At 43.5% G+C, this 18,777-nt stretch overlaps 1 protein-coding gene across 1 annotated transcript in view; it reads right to left on the bottom strand.

Moving 5' to 3' along the window:
- The window catches only part of LOC122816787 (dynein axonemal heavy chain 8-like), a 9,517,065-nt gene that overhangs the window by 4,531,704 nt on the left and 4,966,584 nt on the right, over positions 1-18,777 (bottom strand). Inside the window, 1 exon segment of the mRNA XM_044089814.1 lies at positions 14,762-14,862. Coding sequence (XP_043945749.1) covers positions 14,762-14,862 — 101 coding nt within the window.

Here is an 18,777-nt window from a genome sequence, read left to right as displayed (position 1 = left end):
GGTACATCTCCACTGCCAGTCTGATTGTCCTCCTGGTTGCTGTTTTCTGATGCAGCTGTGACCAAAGCTACAGTCTGCCTTAGTCAGGTTTCCATGCACCAGTCCCCTAGCCTGGCACATATCAGCCAGCTGGCTCCTTGTCAGTTTCCTTACACATCTGCAGACATGCTGCCTGTTCTCCCTGACTAACCAAGCTAACAAAATAAATAAAACAATTGCGATCTGAACTCTGAGTATTCACTGAGTGGCTGATTTAGAGTACAAAACACCTTCAGTGATCACTGTACACAAGCAGGTACAGGAATTGACTCTACCCACACCACTAAAAGCCAATTAGTATTTGCCAATCAATTAATATGTGGTGTGGATATCCCACCAGTGCCTAACAATTAATATGTGACGCCCATGCACTGGCTGAGCAATCGAGGAGCCTCAATCCTCACCACTAACACCAGTGAGGGGCGTCCATATAGGAAAATGATAATAAAAACACAAACAGTAAAGTGCAATTTCCCTTAAGAGCACACAGACATCACAGTTAGTCTGGGGCTGGTTTCTCCCTTTCTCTCCAGGTCCCCAATAAGACTCCCCACTGGCACAGCTATAGGGTCCAGATCTCAGACTAGTGGGCAAGCTATCACCTCCAGCACCCTCTCTGTCCAACCAGTGCTTCATGTCCTTGCCCAAGTAGCTGACACACACACGCTTTGAGATAAGAGTTTATACAACCACACAGACACTCCTGGGGAAGGCTGGCACTGGTTCTCCAGCTGTACCCCTTTTCTGCCCAATCTAAAAGGTAATACCAGCTGCCACCACCCACAAATATCAGCTACCCAAAGGCCCTTCTGAAAGGGTGTCCAATTATTACTGTGTAATATTATTATCCAAACAGTAAATGTGACTGAACAGTCAAGGCTTATTAGAGTGACTTGGTACAGTATCACCATATACATGCAATGTACTCTAGGAGATTAAATTAACTCTACATAAAACAGCCACAGTTGAAAGGTTTAAAAATATTTAATAATAAAAACACAAGACAATGCTTCTTATTACACAGTGCTAGTCAATAGTTCAGAGATCACAGAGAAATACTTAAAATAATATGGTAGAAAATTTCTGACATCACAGAAAACAAACTCGTCTAATCTTATTATTTCCTGGCTATATGTAAGAGAAAACACAGTTCTAAATAACTTACATATAGAGCAAAGCAGTGTTGGTGATGTATGTTCTCAAAACATAATGCTCTGAGCTCTCTGATTCTCTCTCTTTAAATTGATAACACAGAGCTGCTTCACATGACATGATTCTTCACACTTCTCTGGCGTTCCCAGGCTAACAGACAAAAGAAGTTATGTCCTTACCATAACGTTCCATGTAGAGTGTTCATCTTGCCTTTGTTCTTACACACGGCTCCGAGTCGGCCGAATTGCAAAGCTCTGAATCTCAGAGAAGCTCGAGACCAGCCCATATCCCACAATCCTCCCTGCCATTACTCAGATCTAGTTTGCAAACAAACCAGACCAAAGGATCCAACACCTGCGGTGTTAGAAGCATACATTCTCTTCAGCCATTCAGAGACACTCTCTCACCATAGCAATACCTAATGGTCTAAGCATATATCCCATGACACACGGGAGCATATAGGTTCATAGGTTCATACTAGGCTATCTGCCCTGGGGCAATTATAAGCCTAGCCCGATTCGGTATGGCTTACGCCACCCCTTGATTTGAGTATACTGTGCCCTTTTTAAGGTTTAGTTTACTGTGCCTCTGTCTAATAGTGACACGGGAATAATCCCTGGGACAAACCTACGATCCCCCATCCACTTATCGAGATTCTTCTTGAAGAGATTCAGTGAGGTGCTCTGCCACATATGAACTGGAATTCTATTCCAGAGCGAAGGGAGCCTCTGGGTTATGAACCTGTCCCTCCAGCAAGTTCTATTTATTTCTGTGCTGAGGTTCAAGTCCCTCGAGCATGTGGCTCTAAGGGATTTAGATTTACTGAGGTGGAGCATGTCCATTAATTCTGGATTTGACATAGCTTTGTATGTCAGGCATAGATCGCCTCGAAGTAGCCGGTATGCAACTGAGTAGAGCTGGAGTTTTTTTAACCGAGCAGCATATGGCATCTGTTTGAGACCCTTGATCCTCTTGGTGAGATACTTTTGGGGTCTTTCTAATTGCTGCAGGTGTCGGGTAAGGTACATCCCAAAAGGGGCATTGTATTCTATGATGGGCCTGATGAGGGATGAATAAAGGGGCACAATTACCTCTCTTGATCTAGATGTGAAACCCTTCGTGATGAGGTGGGCTATGCAGAAGGTCTTTCTAACCACTTTGGCAATGTGGTTTTCAAAGGAGAGATTGCTATCAACTTGGGTCCCCAGGTCCCTAATAACTTTCTCTGTACTTAATGGGTTTCTGCCTATGTGGTAATTTGTGGGCACATTGTTTTTGCCAAAGGGTATGACTATACATTTTTTGGCATTTAGCTTTAAACCATGGTGCTGGCACCAGTTATTTGTCTCTGTGAGACCTTTTTGAAGGATGTTTGTGTCAGCTGGAGAGTTGATTATGGCGCCCAGTTTGCAGTCATCTGCGAACTTGGTGAGCCATAGTCCTCCCACGTTTGCCTGTACCTTGGAAAAGTATATACCGAACAAGAGTGGTCCCAGGACAGAACCCTGTGGGACACAGCAACTCTCACTCTGTGGGTTCTGTCTTTGAGCCAGTTTGCGACCCATATTGTGACATAGGGGTTTATATTTAAGCTGGATAGCTTATCTATGATGCCCGAGTGGGGTATTGTGTCAAATGCCTTTTCAAGGTCCAGATAGGCTGTGTGGACTACGTTCCCTTCATCTATGGCTTTGGTGACTGTTTCAAAGAAGTCAACCAGGTTCATAAGGCAGGATCTGCCCTTGACAAAGCCGAACTGGGTAGGATCTAGTGTCTGTGGGTCCCCACTGTCTTTGTTTATGAGCTCCATGATGATCCTCTCCATAGCCTTGCAGACTAAGCTAGTCAGACTTATGGGGCGATAGTTTCCAGGGTCCGTAGAGGCTCCACCTTTGTGGAGTGGGACCACTGTTGCTGTACGCCATTCTGTGGGTGCATATCCTGTAGTGAGGCTGAGATTGTATAGCTGTTTTATTTGAGGGATTAGTTCCTCTTGTAGTTCATGTAGGACGCAACCTGGGACGCCATCTGGTCCCATGGAAGCAGTGTTTTTTGCTTCGGAGAGGGCAGCCTTCACCTGAGCATCTGAGATGTTTGGGAGGCAGCCCTCTGCCGGGATAGATACTTGCTCTTTTGGGGGGGAGAAGTTTGCACTGAACCTGTCTGCCAGGATATTGGTGATGTCTGTGGGTTCAGTGTATTTTTTGTCATTTAGAATCAACTCAGAACAAGTCTGGGAGTTGCATCCCAGGTTTCTAACATAACTGAAAAAAGCCTTATGATTGTCTTTGGTGTCCTGTGCAATTTTTCTCTCGAAGCTGGCCTTGGAGGATTTTATGAGGGATCGTAATTTTTTGCTAGTACTGATCAGAGATGCCTTCCCTATTAGGGATTTTGCTCTATCATGTAGTAGCTTCCTTCTTCTGTTGTACAGTTTATTTATGGCAGGGGTCCAGAACGCCTGCCTTTGGATGATTGGGTCTTGGTTTTGTTTGGGATAGCATGATCCATGCATTCCTGGAGATGTCCGTAGAATGCATTTATATAGGATTCTGCAGTTTGGGCTGTAGTTTCCACTGGCCCTGGGGCCTTGAAGGATTCCACTTCGGTTTTGAGAAGTGAGAAGTTCGCTTTTGAGAAGTTTTTCACTGTGGTTTTCTGGGCTGGGGGTGGGGTCGGGATGTGGACATCCAGTGAAATTAATTTATGGTCTGATCTTACCAAAGAGGGATATACTTCTGGTGTGGAGCATAGAGTCCCCATGTTGGTAATGATCAGGTCTAGTATGTGGTCCCCTCTTGTGGGAGTGGTGACTAGTTGTTCCATAGCATTTGAGTTTACAATTTCCAGGAATCTTTGGGCTAAGGTGCTGGGGCTTGAGTAGTGCTCCCAGTCAATGTTTGGGTAGTTGAAGTCGCCCAATATAATGGTGTTCAGAGAGATCTTCATGTTCTCCAATGTTTTCAGGAAAGCCGAATGGGTTTCCTGACTTTGAGAGGGTGGTCTGTAGGATGCTATAAACTGAAAAGCAGTCTTGCCCACTGTTAGTTGCACATGGATGGTCTCCGATACTGCAATGCCACTAACCTGGAGGTGTGGATATCCTTGATAAATATGGAAACTCCCCCTCCTTTTGTGGTTTGGTCCGGGTTTTGGGGCCGAAAAGCATGATACGAGGTATAGCCTGGTAGTGCTGGGGTGCTCTCTGGAGCCTTGAACCAGGTTTCTGTCACTGCACAGATATCGATGTTCTCCATACTGAGGAGAGCTTCGAGTGCGTGCATCTTGAGGTTAAGACTTCTGGCGTTTAGCAGCATTACCTTTAGTTTCTTGTTCCTTGTGCTGTCCATGGGGGTGGGTTTGACTTTTGAGCCTTGCCTAAAAAAGGCACTATGGGGGTGGCAAGAGCCTTTGCCAATATCCGAAAGCCCAGTGGTGACAGGTACAAGCCGTCCCTAGCGAAGCAACGTGGCTTGTCGAGCATGTCATCCCAGGCTGACAGACACTGGATCCCCTTTGAATGACACCAACATTTTAGCCAATTGTTAAAATCGATCATTTTGTCTTTGTACTGTGGCATCATTCTAGGTGTGGGTAAGATGCTGCTCAAGGTCAGGGTCATACCAGCCTGGGCCATATGATCAGAGAGCTCCTCTATGTCTCTTTTCATGTAGTCCAGGGAGGTACGTCTCAGGTCATTCACACCAGCATGTACAATGACTGAGTCATATTTTTTATTTGCCTTGGAGTGACCTGAGTGCTTGTGTTATGTGTCGGATCCTAGCACCCGACAGGCAGCTCACCGTGACCTTCTCTTTATTCAGCCTGGTGAGCGGGACATCAGTGTGTCTGACAATAGAGTCACCTATAACAAGAGTATCAGGTGTGTTATTCAGCCTTAAGGGCTGTGGCTGCTTGGCACACTGACTTTGCGGGTTATGTGTTGTGTGTGTTTTGTTTTGAGGTAGCGTTTGCTTGGATGTCTGCTTTGGAGGTCTCTGCTGCTTAGGTAGATTTTTATTTAGAGCCTCCAAGTATGTTTTTGTGTATTTATGTGTTTGGTTCGCTGATGTGGTGGGACTACATGATAATGGAATTGTGTTGTGTGAGGTTACCTTCTCCTCCTGACTGGTTACACCAGTTTTGAGATGAAAGAGCTCAGCCTCCAGTTTGGCTAAATAGTTGCATCTCTCACATTTATTTGAACCTGTTTGTAGGAGGAGAGGGTTGTCCGTGTACATGAGACAGTTGTAACATTGCCTCAAAATTCCCAGATTCACCAGCTAGACTGGAGAGGAAACCATTGACTGACCTTTGGACATGCTAGAGTAACAGGGAAACTGAATTTAAGATGGACCAATAGAGGACAGGGTAATCGTAGAGAGTATAAGAGTAAGTAGTGCTTATGGTTTAATAGTGCTAACTTGTAGGATTACTTAAATGGACCAGTGAAGGGCCTAAGAATGAGAATATGGTGTTTAAATTGAGAGATAGAGTAGTTCTAAGGGAAAAAGTGAAGAGCAGACTTTGTGGAGCCAGGAATAGTTTAAACCCAATTAGGCGACGCTGCCCGTTGTTGCGCTATGCTCAAAACCGCGCAAAAGAGGGTTTTAAGAGAGGAAGATGAAGGAGTTTTGGAATTGACCCAAAATGGCCAATAAAACTACAGTTTCAAGTCAGTAACCATTCCCACAGGAGCAGGCAGGCTGCTCAATGTTTTTCACTGCCACTGATCAACAGAGAGACTTTCCTTTAGCCCAAGCAAAAAATGGCCTCACAGAAACTTACAAACAGTTCAAGAACAGCAAGCCTGCAACTGAACTTTTTTAAATCTCAGAAAAGTGGGAAAAAAGCAAGATTTTTTTTGTTTTTTGTTTTTTCAGAGACAGCAGAGGTTAACAAGTATCAACAAGTTATAACAGTGCAGTAAATGACCCCACACAAGAGTGCTAGGCCAAAGACAGATAAAATGCAAGTTCTGAGAAAAAAACGATTTTAAAAATAAGTGCAAACAGGAAATTCAGTAAACAGCTCTAAGTTGTGCTCTAAATACAGTTACTAATGCAGAAATCAAATTAAAAAGCCAGAAAATGTTCAAACTAGGCGGCTATGCAGAAAAACTTAGCAAATAAACAGAGGAAAAATACTTAAAGTCTCAAAAGTGGCTCCTTTCTTCTCTCAGCATTTTCTCCTCTTGGTGTGTGCTTCACCAACAGCCAACAAGCCTGAAAAGATGCCAAAACCATGAGGCAAACAGGTTTTAAGAGAGGAAGATGAAGGAGTTTTGGAATTGACCCAAAATGGCCAATAAAACTACAGTTTCAAGTCAGTAACCACTCCCACAGGGGCAGGCAGGCTGCTCAATGTTTTTCACTGCCACTGATCAACAGAGAGACTTTCCTTTAGCCCAAGCAAAAATGGCCTCACAGAAACTTACAAACAGTTCAAGAACAGCAAGCCTGTAACTGAACTTTTTTAAATCTCAGAAAAGTGGGAAAAAAGCAATATTTTTTTTGTTTGTTTTTTCAGAGATAGCAGAGATTAACAAGTATCAACAAGTTATAACAGTGCAGTAAATGACCCCACACAAGAGTGCTAGGCCAAATACAGATAAAATGCAAGTTTTGAGAAAAAAATGATTTTAAAAATAAGTGCAAACAGGAAATTCAGTAAACAGCTCTAGGTTGTGCTCTAAATACAGTTACTAATGCAGAAATTAAATTTAACAAGCCAGAAAATGCTCAAAATAGGCGGCTATGCAGAAAAACTTAGCAAATAAACAGAGGAAAAATACTTAAAGTCTCAAAAGTGGCTCCTTTCTTCTCTCAGCATTTTCTCCTCTTGGTGGGTGCTTCACCAACAGCCAACAAGCCTGAAAAGATGCCAAAACCATGAGGCAACCAGGTTTTAAGAGAGGAAGATGAAGGAGTTTTGGAATTGACCCAAAATGGCCAATAAAACTACAGTTTCAAGTCAGTAACCACTCCCACAGGGGCAGGCAGGCTGTTCAATGTTTTTCACTGCCACTGATCAACAGAGAGACTTTCCTTTAGCCCAAGCAAAAATGGCCTCAAAGAAACTTACAAACAGTTCAAGAACAGCAAGCCTGTAACTGAACTTTTTTAAATCTCAGAAAAGTGGGAAAAAAGCAAGATTTTTTTTTTTTTTTTGTTTTTTCAGAGATAGCAGAGATTAACAAGTATCAACAAGTTATAACAGTGCAGTAAATGACCCCACACAAGAGTGCTAGGCCAAAGACAGATAAAATGCACGTTTTGAGACAAATACGATTTTAAAAATAAGTGCAAACAGGAAATTCAGTAAACAGCTCTAGGTTGTGCTCTAAATACAGTTACTAATGCAGAAATCAAATTTAACAAGCCAGAAAATGTTCAAAATAGGCAGCTATGCAGAAAAACTTAGCAAATAAACAGAGGAAAAATACTTAAAGTCTCAAAAGTGGCTCCTTTCTTCTCTCAGTGTTTTCTCCTCTTGGTGGGTACTTCACCAACAGCCAACAAGCCTGAAAAGATGCCAAAACCATGAGGCAACCAGGTTTTAAGAGAGGAAGATGAAGGAGTTTTGGAATTGACCCAAAATGGCCAATAAAACTACAGTTTCAAGTCAGTAACCACTCCCACAGGGGCAGGCAGGCTGCTCAATGTTTTTCACTGCCACTGATCAACAGAGAGACTTTCCTTTAGCCCAAGCAAAAAATGGCCTCACAGAAACTTACTCAGACTCTAATCCTACCAGTTCTTCCAAACACATGGGGGGGAAAGGGAGGGAATGTAAGAACAAAGGCGAGGTGAACACTCTACATGGAACGTTATGGTAAGGACATAACTTCTTTATGTAAGAGTGTTCAATCTCGCCATTTGTTCTTACACACGGGTAGCGTCCCTAGCTCCGTGACCCCGAGTGACTCATGGAAGAATGTTCCTAAGCACAGTGGAACCAAATGATGTCCTATCCTTGGAGACCTTGTCCACTCTATAATGAGTGATGAAAGTATGTGGTTTAGACCACGTGGCTGCTGCGCAAATAGTGTCCAAAGGCAAGCGAGCCACATGAGCTAAAGAAGTAGAAACGGATCTGGTAGAATGGGCCTTAGGTTTGGGTGGTAAGGATTGGTTTGATTTAGAGTATACAAATGTTATACAGTCAGCAAGCCATTTAGATAGTGTACGTTTAGTAATTGCCATGCCCTTTTTATTGCCTGCAAAAGCGATGAAGAGCTGATCCATTTTCCCGAAAGCTTTGGTCCTATCTAAATAAAATCTTAACTGCCTGTGAACATCCAACTTGTGCAACATATACTCCAGTTTGTTAGTATGGTTTTTGAAAAAGGTAGGGAGTTCTATAGACTGGTTAATATTCGTAACTGAACATACTTTTGGAAGGAAAGATGGATTTGTACGCAAAGAGACCCTGTCTGGATGGAATATCAAGTAAGGTGGTCTGTCCGATAATGCCTGCAGCTCTGAGACTCTACAAGCTGAGGTCACGGTGACAAGAAACAGCGTCTTCCACGATAAGAACTTTAGGAGACATGACGAAGCAGGTTCAAAAGGTGGCAGCATGAGTTGCGACAGCAGCAAATTCAGGCTCCATGGAAAAAAAGGTTTTCTGACAGGCGGTCTAAGATGGAAAGTTCCTTTCATAAAGGCTTTACAAAGTCTGTGAGACATAATGGGAGAACCTCCCTCACCAATATGGAAGTTTGATATGGCCGCCAACTGTACTCTTAGAGTGGAAGTAGAAGCACCTTCGTGAAAAAGGATGGATAAGAATTCTAAAATTTTATGTAGAGGAGCTACCAAGGGGTCTAAGTTTTGACTAGATGCCCAATATACAAAGCGTTTCCACTTACTCGTATAGAGCTTAGTAGTAGAAGCTTTATGAGAAGCAACCAGGATGTGTTGAACTGCCGGAGGGAGTAGATGAGACCTGGCTAGGCAGGGAAGCGGAGCAGCCAAGCTGCTAGTTTGAGGGACTGTAGAGACGGGTGAGGAACTCCCGACGAATGTGTCAGCAGATCTGGTACTGGGTCCAGAATCCATGATTCCTCTATTTGATGAGCTTGAAGAAAAGGAAACCATATTTGACGAGGCCAGAATGGGGCTATGAGTATTATAGTTCTTTCCAGGTTCCTGGCTTTCTGTAGAAATCTGGGAATCAATGGAGTCGGTGGGAATGCATATAGGAGACCCGGGGGCCAATCGTGTATCAGTGCATCCCTGGGAACATCCCCCGGAGGGGGTAGAAGGGCAAAGTAGCTTCTGCATTTTGCATTCAACGGGGAAGCAAACAGATCGCAGCAAGGCTAGCCCCATTTGCGGAAGATCTATTCCGCCATCTGTGAATTGAGGGACCACTCGTGAGGTAACAAGATGGCTCTGCACAACCTGTCTGCAATGACGTTGGATGACCCCGGGATGTGCGTTGCTATCAGAAAGCAACCCGTGGACTCTGCCCATTGCCAAATTCTCATGGCCTCTCTGCATAACGGGTAAGACCTGGTTCCCCCTTGTTTGTTTATGTACCAGACTACAGACATATTGTCTGTCTGAACTGCTACTGTTCCTAGAGGTAAGAGGACTTGGAAGTGTTGCAATGCCAGGAACACCACCCTCAACTCCAGAACATTTATATGTAGAGTGTACTCCGTGCTGGACCATTCTCCTTGGACTGTTCTTCCCTGAAAAAGGCCCCCCACCCTATCAGGGAAGCGTCCGTGGTTATTGTGGCTGTTGGACTGGGTAGAATGAACGGACGACCCACAGTGAGGTTCTGATCGTGCACCCACCATGAGAGGTCCCGTCTGCAAGATTCTGTTATCCTGATCTCGTGCGCTAGGGGTAGGTGTTGGAACGACCACTGCGCAAAGAGCAGCCATTGAAGAATCCTCATGTGTAACCTTCCCATAGGGACTGCAATTAGTGCGGCTGCCATCAGTCCCAACACTTTTAACACCAGTTTGGCTGGGGCTATCTTGCTGACTAGAAGAAGAAGGACCTGCTGTTTGAGCGTTGAAGCTCTTACTGGGGGGAGTTTCAGTAGTGTCGCTCGTATATTTAGATCTGCTCCGATGAAGGAAATACACTGTGAGGGTGATAAGCAAGACTTTTCGAAGTTTATGGCTATCCCTAAGTGGGAACAAAGGCCGATTGTATAGTCTCTGGCTTGCAATAGGCGACGCTCGGTGGTGGCAGTGAGGAGCCAGTCGTCCAGATAGGGAAACACCCAGAATCCTTGTTGTCTCAAGTGAGCCGCAACTACTGCCACGCATTTGGTGAATAACCTGGGGGCTGAGGTGAGTCCAAAGGGCAGAGCTCGAAACTGAAAGTGACTGGCCCCCAGCCGGAAGCGCAGGTGATCTCTGGATGGTCTGGCCATTTTGATGTGGTAGTACGCGTCTTTGAGATCTATAGAGCACATCCAATCGTCCTTCTGTAAGAATGGAAGGATCGATTGAAGCGTGACCATCCGGAACTTTTCCTTCTTCACGAAGTTGTTGAGATGGCTGAGATCTAAGATCGGCCTCCAGTCCCCCTGTCTTTTTTGGAACTAAAAAGAACCTTGAGTAAGTTCCGAATTCTCTTTGGTCCACCGGGACTGGTTGGATGACTCTGTTTTCGAGCAGCTTTGAAATTTCTACAGCTGCTAGCTTTCGCAGACAGGGTGGCACGTCTGGAAATTTTCTTTGTAGAGGTGGTGTTGAAATGAAGGGGATTTTGTACCCTCTGGTTATAATGCTTTTTACCCAAGAATTTGAAGTAATGTTTAGCCAGGCCAGTGGGTATAAAGCTAAGCGACCCCTGACTGCCTCCAGAGCAGGACAGCCGGGCCTCCGTTCAGGAGTGCTGGAAAGGCTTCCCAGGGACGGAATCCCTGTCGCCTTGGTTATGCGGACCCCCTCTGCTGCCGGGGTGGCATCTTCCATTTCTACCCCCTCCTCTGCCTCTGGAGGGAGTATCACTCCGTGTGGTCTGGAAAGATCCCTGATTCTTACGGAACCACATTTTTCCGCCTCGTTGCCCTTTGGGTACGGTCTAGTAGGAGCGGAAAAAACGGACCCCAACAGCAGACAGGGTCTTCCCCTCTTGCTCCCACCGAGTGAGAGTCTCCTTAACCTTGGGCCTGAAAAGTGTGGCACCATCAAAAGGGGCATTGGCAAAGGAAGACTTGAAGGCTACCGCAAAGGAGCACAGCCGCATCCATGATTGTCTTCGAAGAGCAATCGCTGAAGCTGCAGCTCTACTCGATCCCTCGGCTGCATACGAGATGAGCCTCATGGATGAGTTTACTATGGAGGTGAGGGTGTTAAGTTGTGCTGTTACCTTTTCTGAAACAGCAGCATCTGTGTTACCCTGGAGGGTATCTGTCAGCTCCTTGATGAGATCCCTCTACAAACGTGTGAAATGGGTCAGGTAGTTTAGTGAACGCATGGAAAAAGTCGCTGAACTAAAAATGCGCTTCCCATATCTGTCCATAGTCCTAGAATCCTTATTAGGAGGATGAACAGATGAGGAAGACTCAGACATCTCCTTTTTCGTGGCTGCCGCCACCACTATAGCGTCGACAGGGACTCCCTTGGTGAGATAAGATTTATCTTGGGGGGCAGTGATGAACTTGTTTGGTTTCCTAGGAACTGGTTCCACTGTGTCAGGTGTCTCCCATGCCCTTCGAGCAATCAAATCCATTAATTCATCGAAGGGCGGGGTCACCCAGGAGGTAGAAGGTTGAGCCCCAAAAGCCTTCAGCAGCACTGACTCATCCTCAGAGGGGGCTAGGGACTGCCAATCACCCCTCTGTTTCAAGATCTCCAGGATGTCTGCAAATGACACATCCTCCGAGGGTGATTTGGGGGACCCCTCTGCCTCATCCAAGTCGGTGTCAGACGTTAGAGATTCCTGTGGGGAATCTATGTGCCTCCTCTTGCACAACCGTTTCCTTGGGACCTCATCAGAGGGGTCTTCTGGTGAGGCCTCCAAGGAACAGAGGGAACCCTCTGGGAGTGGCTGAGGCAATTGGGCTCGACGCTTGGGATGGATCGTGGGAGCAGAAACAGAAAGTGGCCCTTTTGGGGAAGGAGAAGATTCCCCTGATGATGTGGTTGTCTGTGCAGACAATACCTTCCTCATAAGGTCAAAGGCCCCCGAACCCCTGGCCGAGGGCTCCCCCGGTTCCGAAGAACACGGAAGCATCCCAGAACCAGGTGCCGTGGGCTCCGACCCCGAGGACGGAGCCGAACCAGTCTGTGCCGAGGCCCCGAGAGGGAGAGTCGGCACCGACAGGTCGGTACGACTCTCGGTCCCAGAACCGAGCAAAGACCGTCGGCTCCGCGGCTCCCCTAATGGTTCCGAAGGAGTCGAAGTCAAAGGTGTCGATCGTGCAATGGACGGTTTCGGCACCGAGGGCTCCACTATCATCAGGTCATCTTCTCCCGGCTCCGAGATCTGGATGGGTCTCGAAGGAGGACCCGTTGGAGATATGGGGAGGCCTTCTAGTTTCAACACCAACTGGGAGGAAACTGCAATTAACTTGGAAAGGGCCGTGTTTTCCATGAGTTTCTGCACGACATGATCCACATCTGTGTCAGACAAGGGTCTGGAAGAACGGGTCGAAGGAGCCGAAGATGGCATCAACCGAAGAATGGACGGTGGTGGCAGTTCCGACACTTGTTCCAAGATCTGGGGCTCAGGAAAAGATAAATGTTTGACGCTCGGCCCCGACATCTGTGGAACCGGCGAACAAACCCAAGAAGATGAACTCGGAGCCGATGACATGGGCTCCGACATCTTCAACCCCTTCGAGGATTTAGAAGCCTGATCCGACTTGTCCAAAGCCACTTGAAAGGCAGGCTTCAGCAATCCTCTGTCTATAAGCTTCCTGCGTCTGTCTGTCATGACCCTCCCGCTAAAGGAATGGCAAATAGAGCAATCCTCTTGGAGATGGAGAGGGCCAAGACAGTAGACACAGGAAGCATGATTGTCAGTAATGGACATTTTCTGCCCACACTGACATCTTTTAAAGCCAGAGTTAGCTTTTTCTGACATAGTACAATAATAATAACAATAACCTTGATAATAGAAAAAAAAATACTAATCCTATAACAATATATGTATATGAAAAAGGTTATATACAAAAGACACTCACAAAAAAAACACACCCAAGAAAAAGGGTTCGGCCACAAAGGGTGCCTGAAGAAGAAAAATGGGTATATATATATATATATATATATATATATATATATATATATATATATATATATATCACACACACAGCACTTCTACAATAAACTACTAACTATAAGGAAATATCAGGAAAAAAAATTAGTATTCTTATCTGAAAATAGTAACAACAACTCAATTCTCTATCTGGTCCGAGCTCTCCTCGATCCGATCTGTTGCAGCGGCAAACTAGATCTGAGTAATGGCAGGGAGGATTGTGGGATATGGGCTGATCTCGAGCTTCTCTGAGATTCAGAGCTTTGCAATTCGGCTGACTCGGAGCCGAGGATCGGCTCCGAACCCGTGTGTAAGAACAAACGGCGAGATTGAACACTCTTACATCTACATTTACATTCGTTACACCTGGTCAGAAACCAGAGCAATAAAGGACATTTATTCATGCAAATTCTAGCCATTAACTCTGGTCTTAAAACAATAGGCAGGATGGCTCCCTCTAGACATATCGGCTCTGAATTTTGACATCAAAGACAGTCATAAAATGCTTGACATAGCTTTCTTACAGCAGAGTGCAATGTTGTTACATTTTTGCAGTTCAGTATCCAATGCATTCTTTTCACATTTAAGAGAACAAGCCTTTGGCTTGCATTAATATTTACAAATTACAGAATTATCTACAAAATTCTATCTGGCTAGCCTGGCAGCCTTCACCTATCTTTACACTATCTATTTATCTATCTATCTATCTATCTATCTATCTATCTATCTATCTATCTGTCTATCTATATTCCTTCAGAAAAGCTGTCCTATCATTTACTAGTATGTGGCATGTTTACTGAAAACCATTACGAATTTAAAGGAGCTAGTCAGTTCTTCTGCAGCTAGAACTAGAATCTCCAGAAGATTTAATGTGACATTTGCTCATAACTTTTCATTAAAAATTATTAGTTTTACTGTAATTCAATAGTGTATTGTGAATGGTCTCTGTTTTTGAAATATAACTGTTATACACAGAATTTTAAATGTATTGTTAGAGTTTATACTAATTACTTTTTGTGGCTGTCAATATACTTTCTTTAAATAAAATACTCTACCACATAGTTGTAATGAATAAATGAAATAAAGCACATTAATCCCATACTGAAGAAAGAGACAAGAGTATATCACTTTTAAATATGAGCAATATTATGTAATCTCTATTAGCAGCCATTCAATTTTGCAACAGCATACTTACTGCTAAACTTATACATCTATAGTATTCAGTTTAATGATTCTTTTTTTTTTATTATTATTGTGCATAAATATGAAACAAGCGACTGACCCAAGTCCTACAAGGGACATCTTAACTCTCTCACCAATAAAAAATTGACAAATACCTTATTCTGTGTAAGCTGTCATACTCTGTCACTGGTAAGCCAAAAAGTTGTTCTCCTGAAGAACAGGTAATAAATTTCCTCCACAAGTCATCAAAACGAGCCTGAAAATAAGTCAGAAAATTGTGTTTAAGTGCAAAGATAAAGACTGTACAACCACTGTAATTCCTATTTTTCAGAAAGAAACTTCAGCAAAACAGTCTTGCTCCAGAAGTTATAGAATCCTGAAGAAGCTAAATTTTAAAGTGGATTTTTTTTGCTAAGGTGAAATAAGTAAACATAGATTGTAAAAACAGTCAAAGATTAATCTGTTTGTTTCATTATAGCTGAACTACCACTAAAACAGGTTTATAGATGCACAGGTCAAAACTAAGCTGTTGATCTAGAAGACCATTAATATTCCAGCTACAATAACTTTCAAAGGGATGTCACCTATGTGAAAGATGCACAAATGTCCAGTTTTCCCTAAGGACACAGTGCTGCATTTCTTGGCATTTAATTTTAGGCCATGGTCCAGGCACCACTTACTGGTGCAATCCTGCCTGAAGAAATGAGAAAATAGAAATGGAAAAGTACTATCATGTAAGCAAACTTACCATAACAGCAGATGTTCTACTAGATCACTGCTGCAGTAGCTTAAGTTATTGGTGTCCTATCTAGGGTTGCCAGCTGTCCATTTTTTGACCAGACTGTCCGGTTTTCAGACAAATTGTCTGGTTAAAAAATTTAATCAAAACCGGACTCGTGAAGTCCGTTTTTTTTTGTACCGCCAGAAGAGAGGAGAAAGTAAATGTATCCAGCTCGAACGGGAGCTGCACGATACGTTACTAGATACTACACAACAATGAAATGCTTTTAACTTCAGTATTCCTGGTAGCTACGCAGTTTAGACAGTACATACTGTCTGCTGAGCGGCTGAGCCTGGAAAAGGCATTTTTAGTGAAGAGAATGTACATGATATACAACACATACATCAACAATTGTCCCTGGACTGTGCTATATGAACTTCCAACAGAATATAATCGGCAATTGTTTATGCTGCAAGCCTAGTCATTTTACCCAGGTGCACTGTACATTTACTTTTGCCATCATGCACTTATACCTCAGGTAGCCTCCACCTCTTATACCAGCGTTTGCTAACTCTTCCCTCCTAGAACTTCATGGATGCAGCCAATTATGAAACGGAAAACATGTTACATCTTAACAATCGAGTACCTGTCCCACACCCCAGTACAAACAGTATTTGACAAAACTTTCAAAATGCAAGGGAATGTTACGATCATCATTTCTGAACAAGCAGTAAAGTGATGTTATTGACTTAAAAGGTCTTATGGGGTAAATCGAAACTTACAATTTTTAATAGCAAAGATAACATGATTGCCCTGTGCATTTTTTTTTGGATTTTTTTAATCAGATTTACCACCATGTGCACAGGCTAGCTAGCTCTTGACCTTTTATCTCCATGGACCATCCATAATTAGGTTTAGGGACATAGAAAATAAGTAACTGGAGAAAAATGCACCATATTGACACTTTTCATCAATACTGGTACTTACAGCTGCAGCAGGCTAGCAGTGTAATTAGTGCCGCCCGTGTTCTCTTCTCCCCTTTAAGTACGGCTTAAGTCATCAAAGAGGGCGTTCCTATCAGCTGATGTCATGGTGATGTCACAAAATGGATGGGGCATGGGTGGGAGAGGGGGTGGAGTTATGGGTGATGCGAGGAGCACGACCATAATCCGGTTTTAGCCACAAAGAAACCTGGCAATGGCAACCCTAGTACTATCCCTTGTGACTCTCCAGCTTTCAAAGCTTAAGGGCTTCTTCTGCAAGTTCTAACTGTCATGAGTTTAAGAAGAACTCCATAAAAAGTCAGTTACAGTGTGAATATTCATAACAGCATTTTATTTTTTTGCCCATGAAGGGAGGCAAAAGCCCTGAAAGAACAACACTAAAAAACAAACCCAACAGTAAACAGTATGGTGTATTCACACTCTGGCAACACAGAAAAGAAAAAAAATACAACAAGGGGGCTAGAGTGAGAAGTGCCTACTACACTAGAGATCTATTAGAACATCTACCTTTGTAAGTTTACTTCTACAACTGCACTGTTTGATGCTTTGATGCACAGATCACTGCTGCAGTAGCCTTATCTATATGGATCAATTTCTATAGCTATGAAAACTAACAAAGGGAGAAGGCCAGTAAACTAAGACTCCAGGAGTCAATAGAGAATGGTCTGAGCAAAGCCTGTTCTTGACCTGGAAAAGAAAAATAATTTGTAATGTTTTGTAAAAGTGTCTACACAGGAATATGATGCAGGCTCTATAATACTTCTAGAGTTTATGCCTTTTCAGAAAGCCACCAAAAAGCCAAAGCCCTTGTGGAATGGGCCCTAATCCTGCCTGGAAGTGGCATATTACGGTGAGTATAACAAAAAGCAATACTAAGAGATAACCACTTGCAAATGGTCATCTTTGAAACTGGTTGACTTTTCTTCTTACCCTCGTAGGAGACAAACAGCTGATTAACTTTCATGAAGTCTTTTGAGTTTTATCACGGCAGTATCTGAGCTGCCCATGGATATCATGAGTGTGAAGAATATTTTCTCCTTTATTTTCTGTTTTAGGAAAGAAGACATGGAGATTAGTCTGGTTTAAAGTTAACTCTGAGATGACTTTAGGCATAAAAAAGAAGTTATGTTCTTACCATAACGTTCCATGTGAGTTGTTCATCTCGCCTTTGTTCTTTACACGTGGGTTTGGAGCCGATCCATCGGCTCCAAGTCAGCTGCTTTCCAAGCTCAAGATCTTTGAGTAGCTCAAGGCACAGTGCCTATAAAATGATGTTCTCCTACCAACCCCAGATCAAGTTTTCTGAACCAGCAAGAAAAAACACACTAAGCAAATAAAATACAACATGTATATAGTACATAACTATTTTCCAATAGATAAACAATAATCTGGCTGGAAAGAAAGACACTAGCAAGACCAACCAGACCACCATTCATACCCGTTCTTCCAGAACCTGGAGGGGGAAGGTGGGAGGGAGTGTATGATCAAGGCGAGATGAACAACTCACATGGAACGTTATGGTAAGAACATAACTTCTTTATGTGAAGTTGTTCAATCTCGCCATTTGTTCTTTACACGTGGGTAGCGTCCCAAGCACCCTAATCCTGGGAGGCTGACGGGAGTATATTCCTGAGAATGGTGGAACCAAAGGAAGCCCTGTCCCTGGAGGCCCTGTCCACTTTGTAATGAGTAATAAATGTATGAGGTTTGGACCAAGTAGCAGCTGCACAAATGGTGTCCAAAGGTAAACAAGCTCCGTGGGCTAGAGATGTAGAAACAGCCCTGGTAGAATGAGCTTTTACTTCATGTTCTAAAGGTTGTTTAGCTGAAGAATATACAAATTTTATACAATCAGAAATCCATTTGGACAATGTAACTTTGGATACCGAAAAACCTTTCTTATTGTCTGCATAGGAAACAAATAGTTGATCAGATTTCCTAAATTCTTTTGTTCTGTCTAAATAAAACCTCAAATGTCTGTGAACATCAAGCTTATGTAACATGTACTCCAATCTGTTAGCATGATGTCTGAAAAAAAGTAGGAAGGTCAATAGACTGGTTCAAGTTTGCCTCGGAGCAGACCTTAGGGAGAAAGGTTGGATTTGTTCTTAAAGACACTCTGTCGGGGTAAAAGACCAGATATGGAGGCCTGATAGAAAGTGCTTATAGTTCAGAAACTCTGCACGCCGAAGTAATACCCACCAGGAAAATTGTCTTCCAAGAAAGAACTTCAAAGGACAAGATGATGCAGGCTCAAAAGGGGGAAGCATGAATTGAGATAGTACCAAATTTAGATTCTAGGGAGTAACAGAATGTCTGATAGGTGGCCTAAAGTGATGAGTTCCTTTCAAAAAGGCTTTACATAATCTGTGGGACATAATGTTAGAACCACTGCATCCCACATGGAAGTTAGATATGGCAGCCAATTGAACCCTAATCGTAGAAG

The sequence above is a fragment of the Protopterus annectens genome, chromosome 1.part1 (assembly GCF_019279795.1).
Source record: "Protopterus annectens isolate FY-2018-M chromosome 1.part1, PAN1.0, whole genome shotgun sequence".
In the NCBI taxonomy this organism is placed as follows: Eukaryota; Metazoa; Chordata; order Ceratodontiformes; family Protopteridae; genus Protopterus; species Protopterus annectens.
Note: the sequence above shows the minus strand (reverse complement) of the source record. Positions and strands in the feature narration are given on the sequence as shown.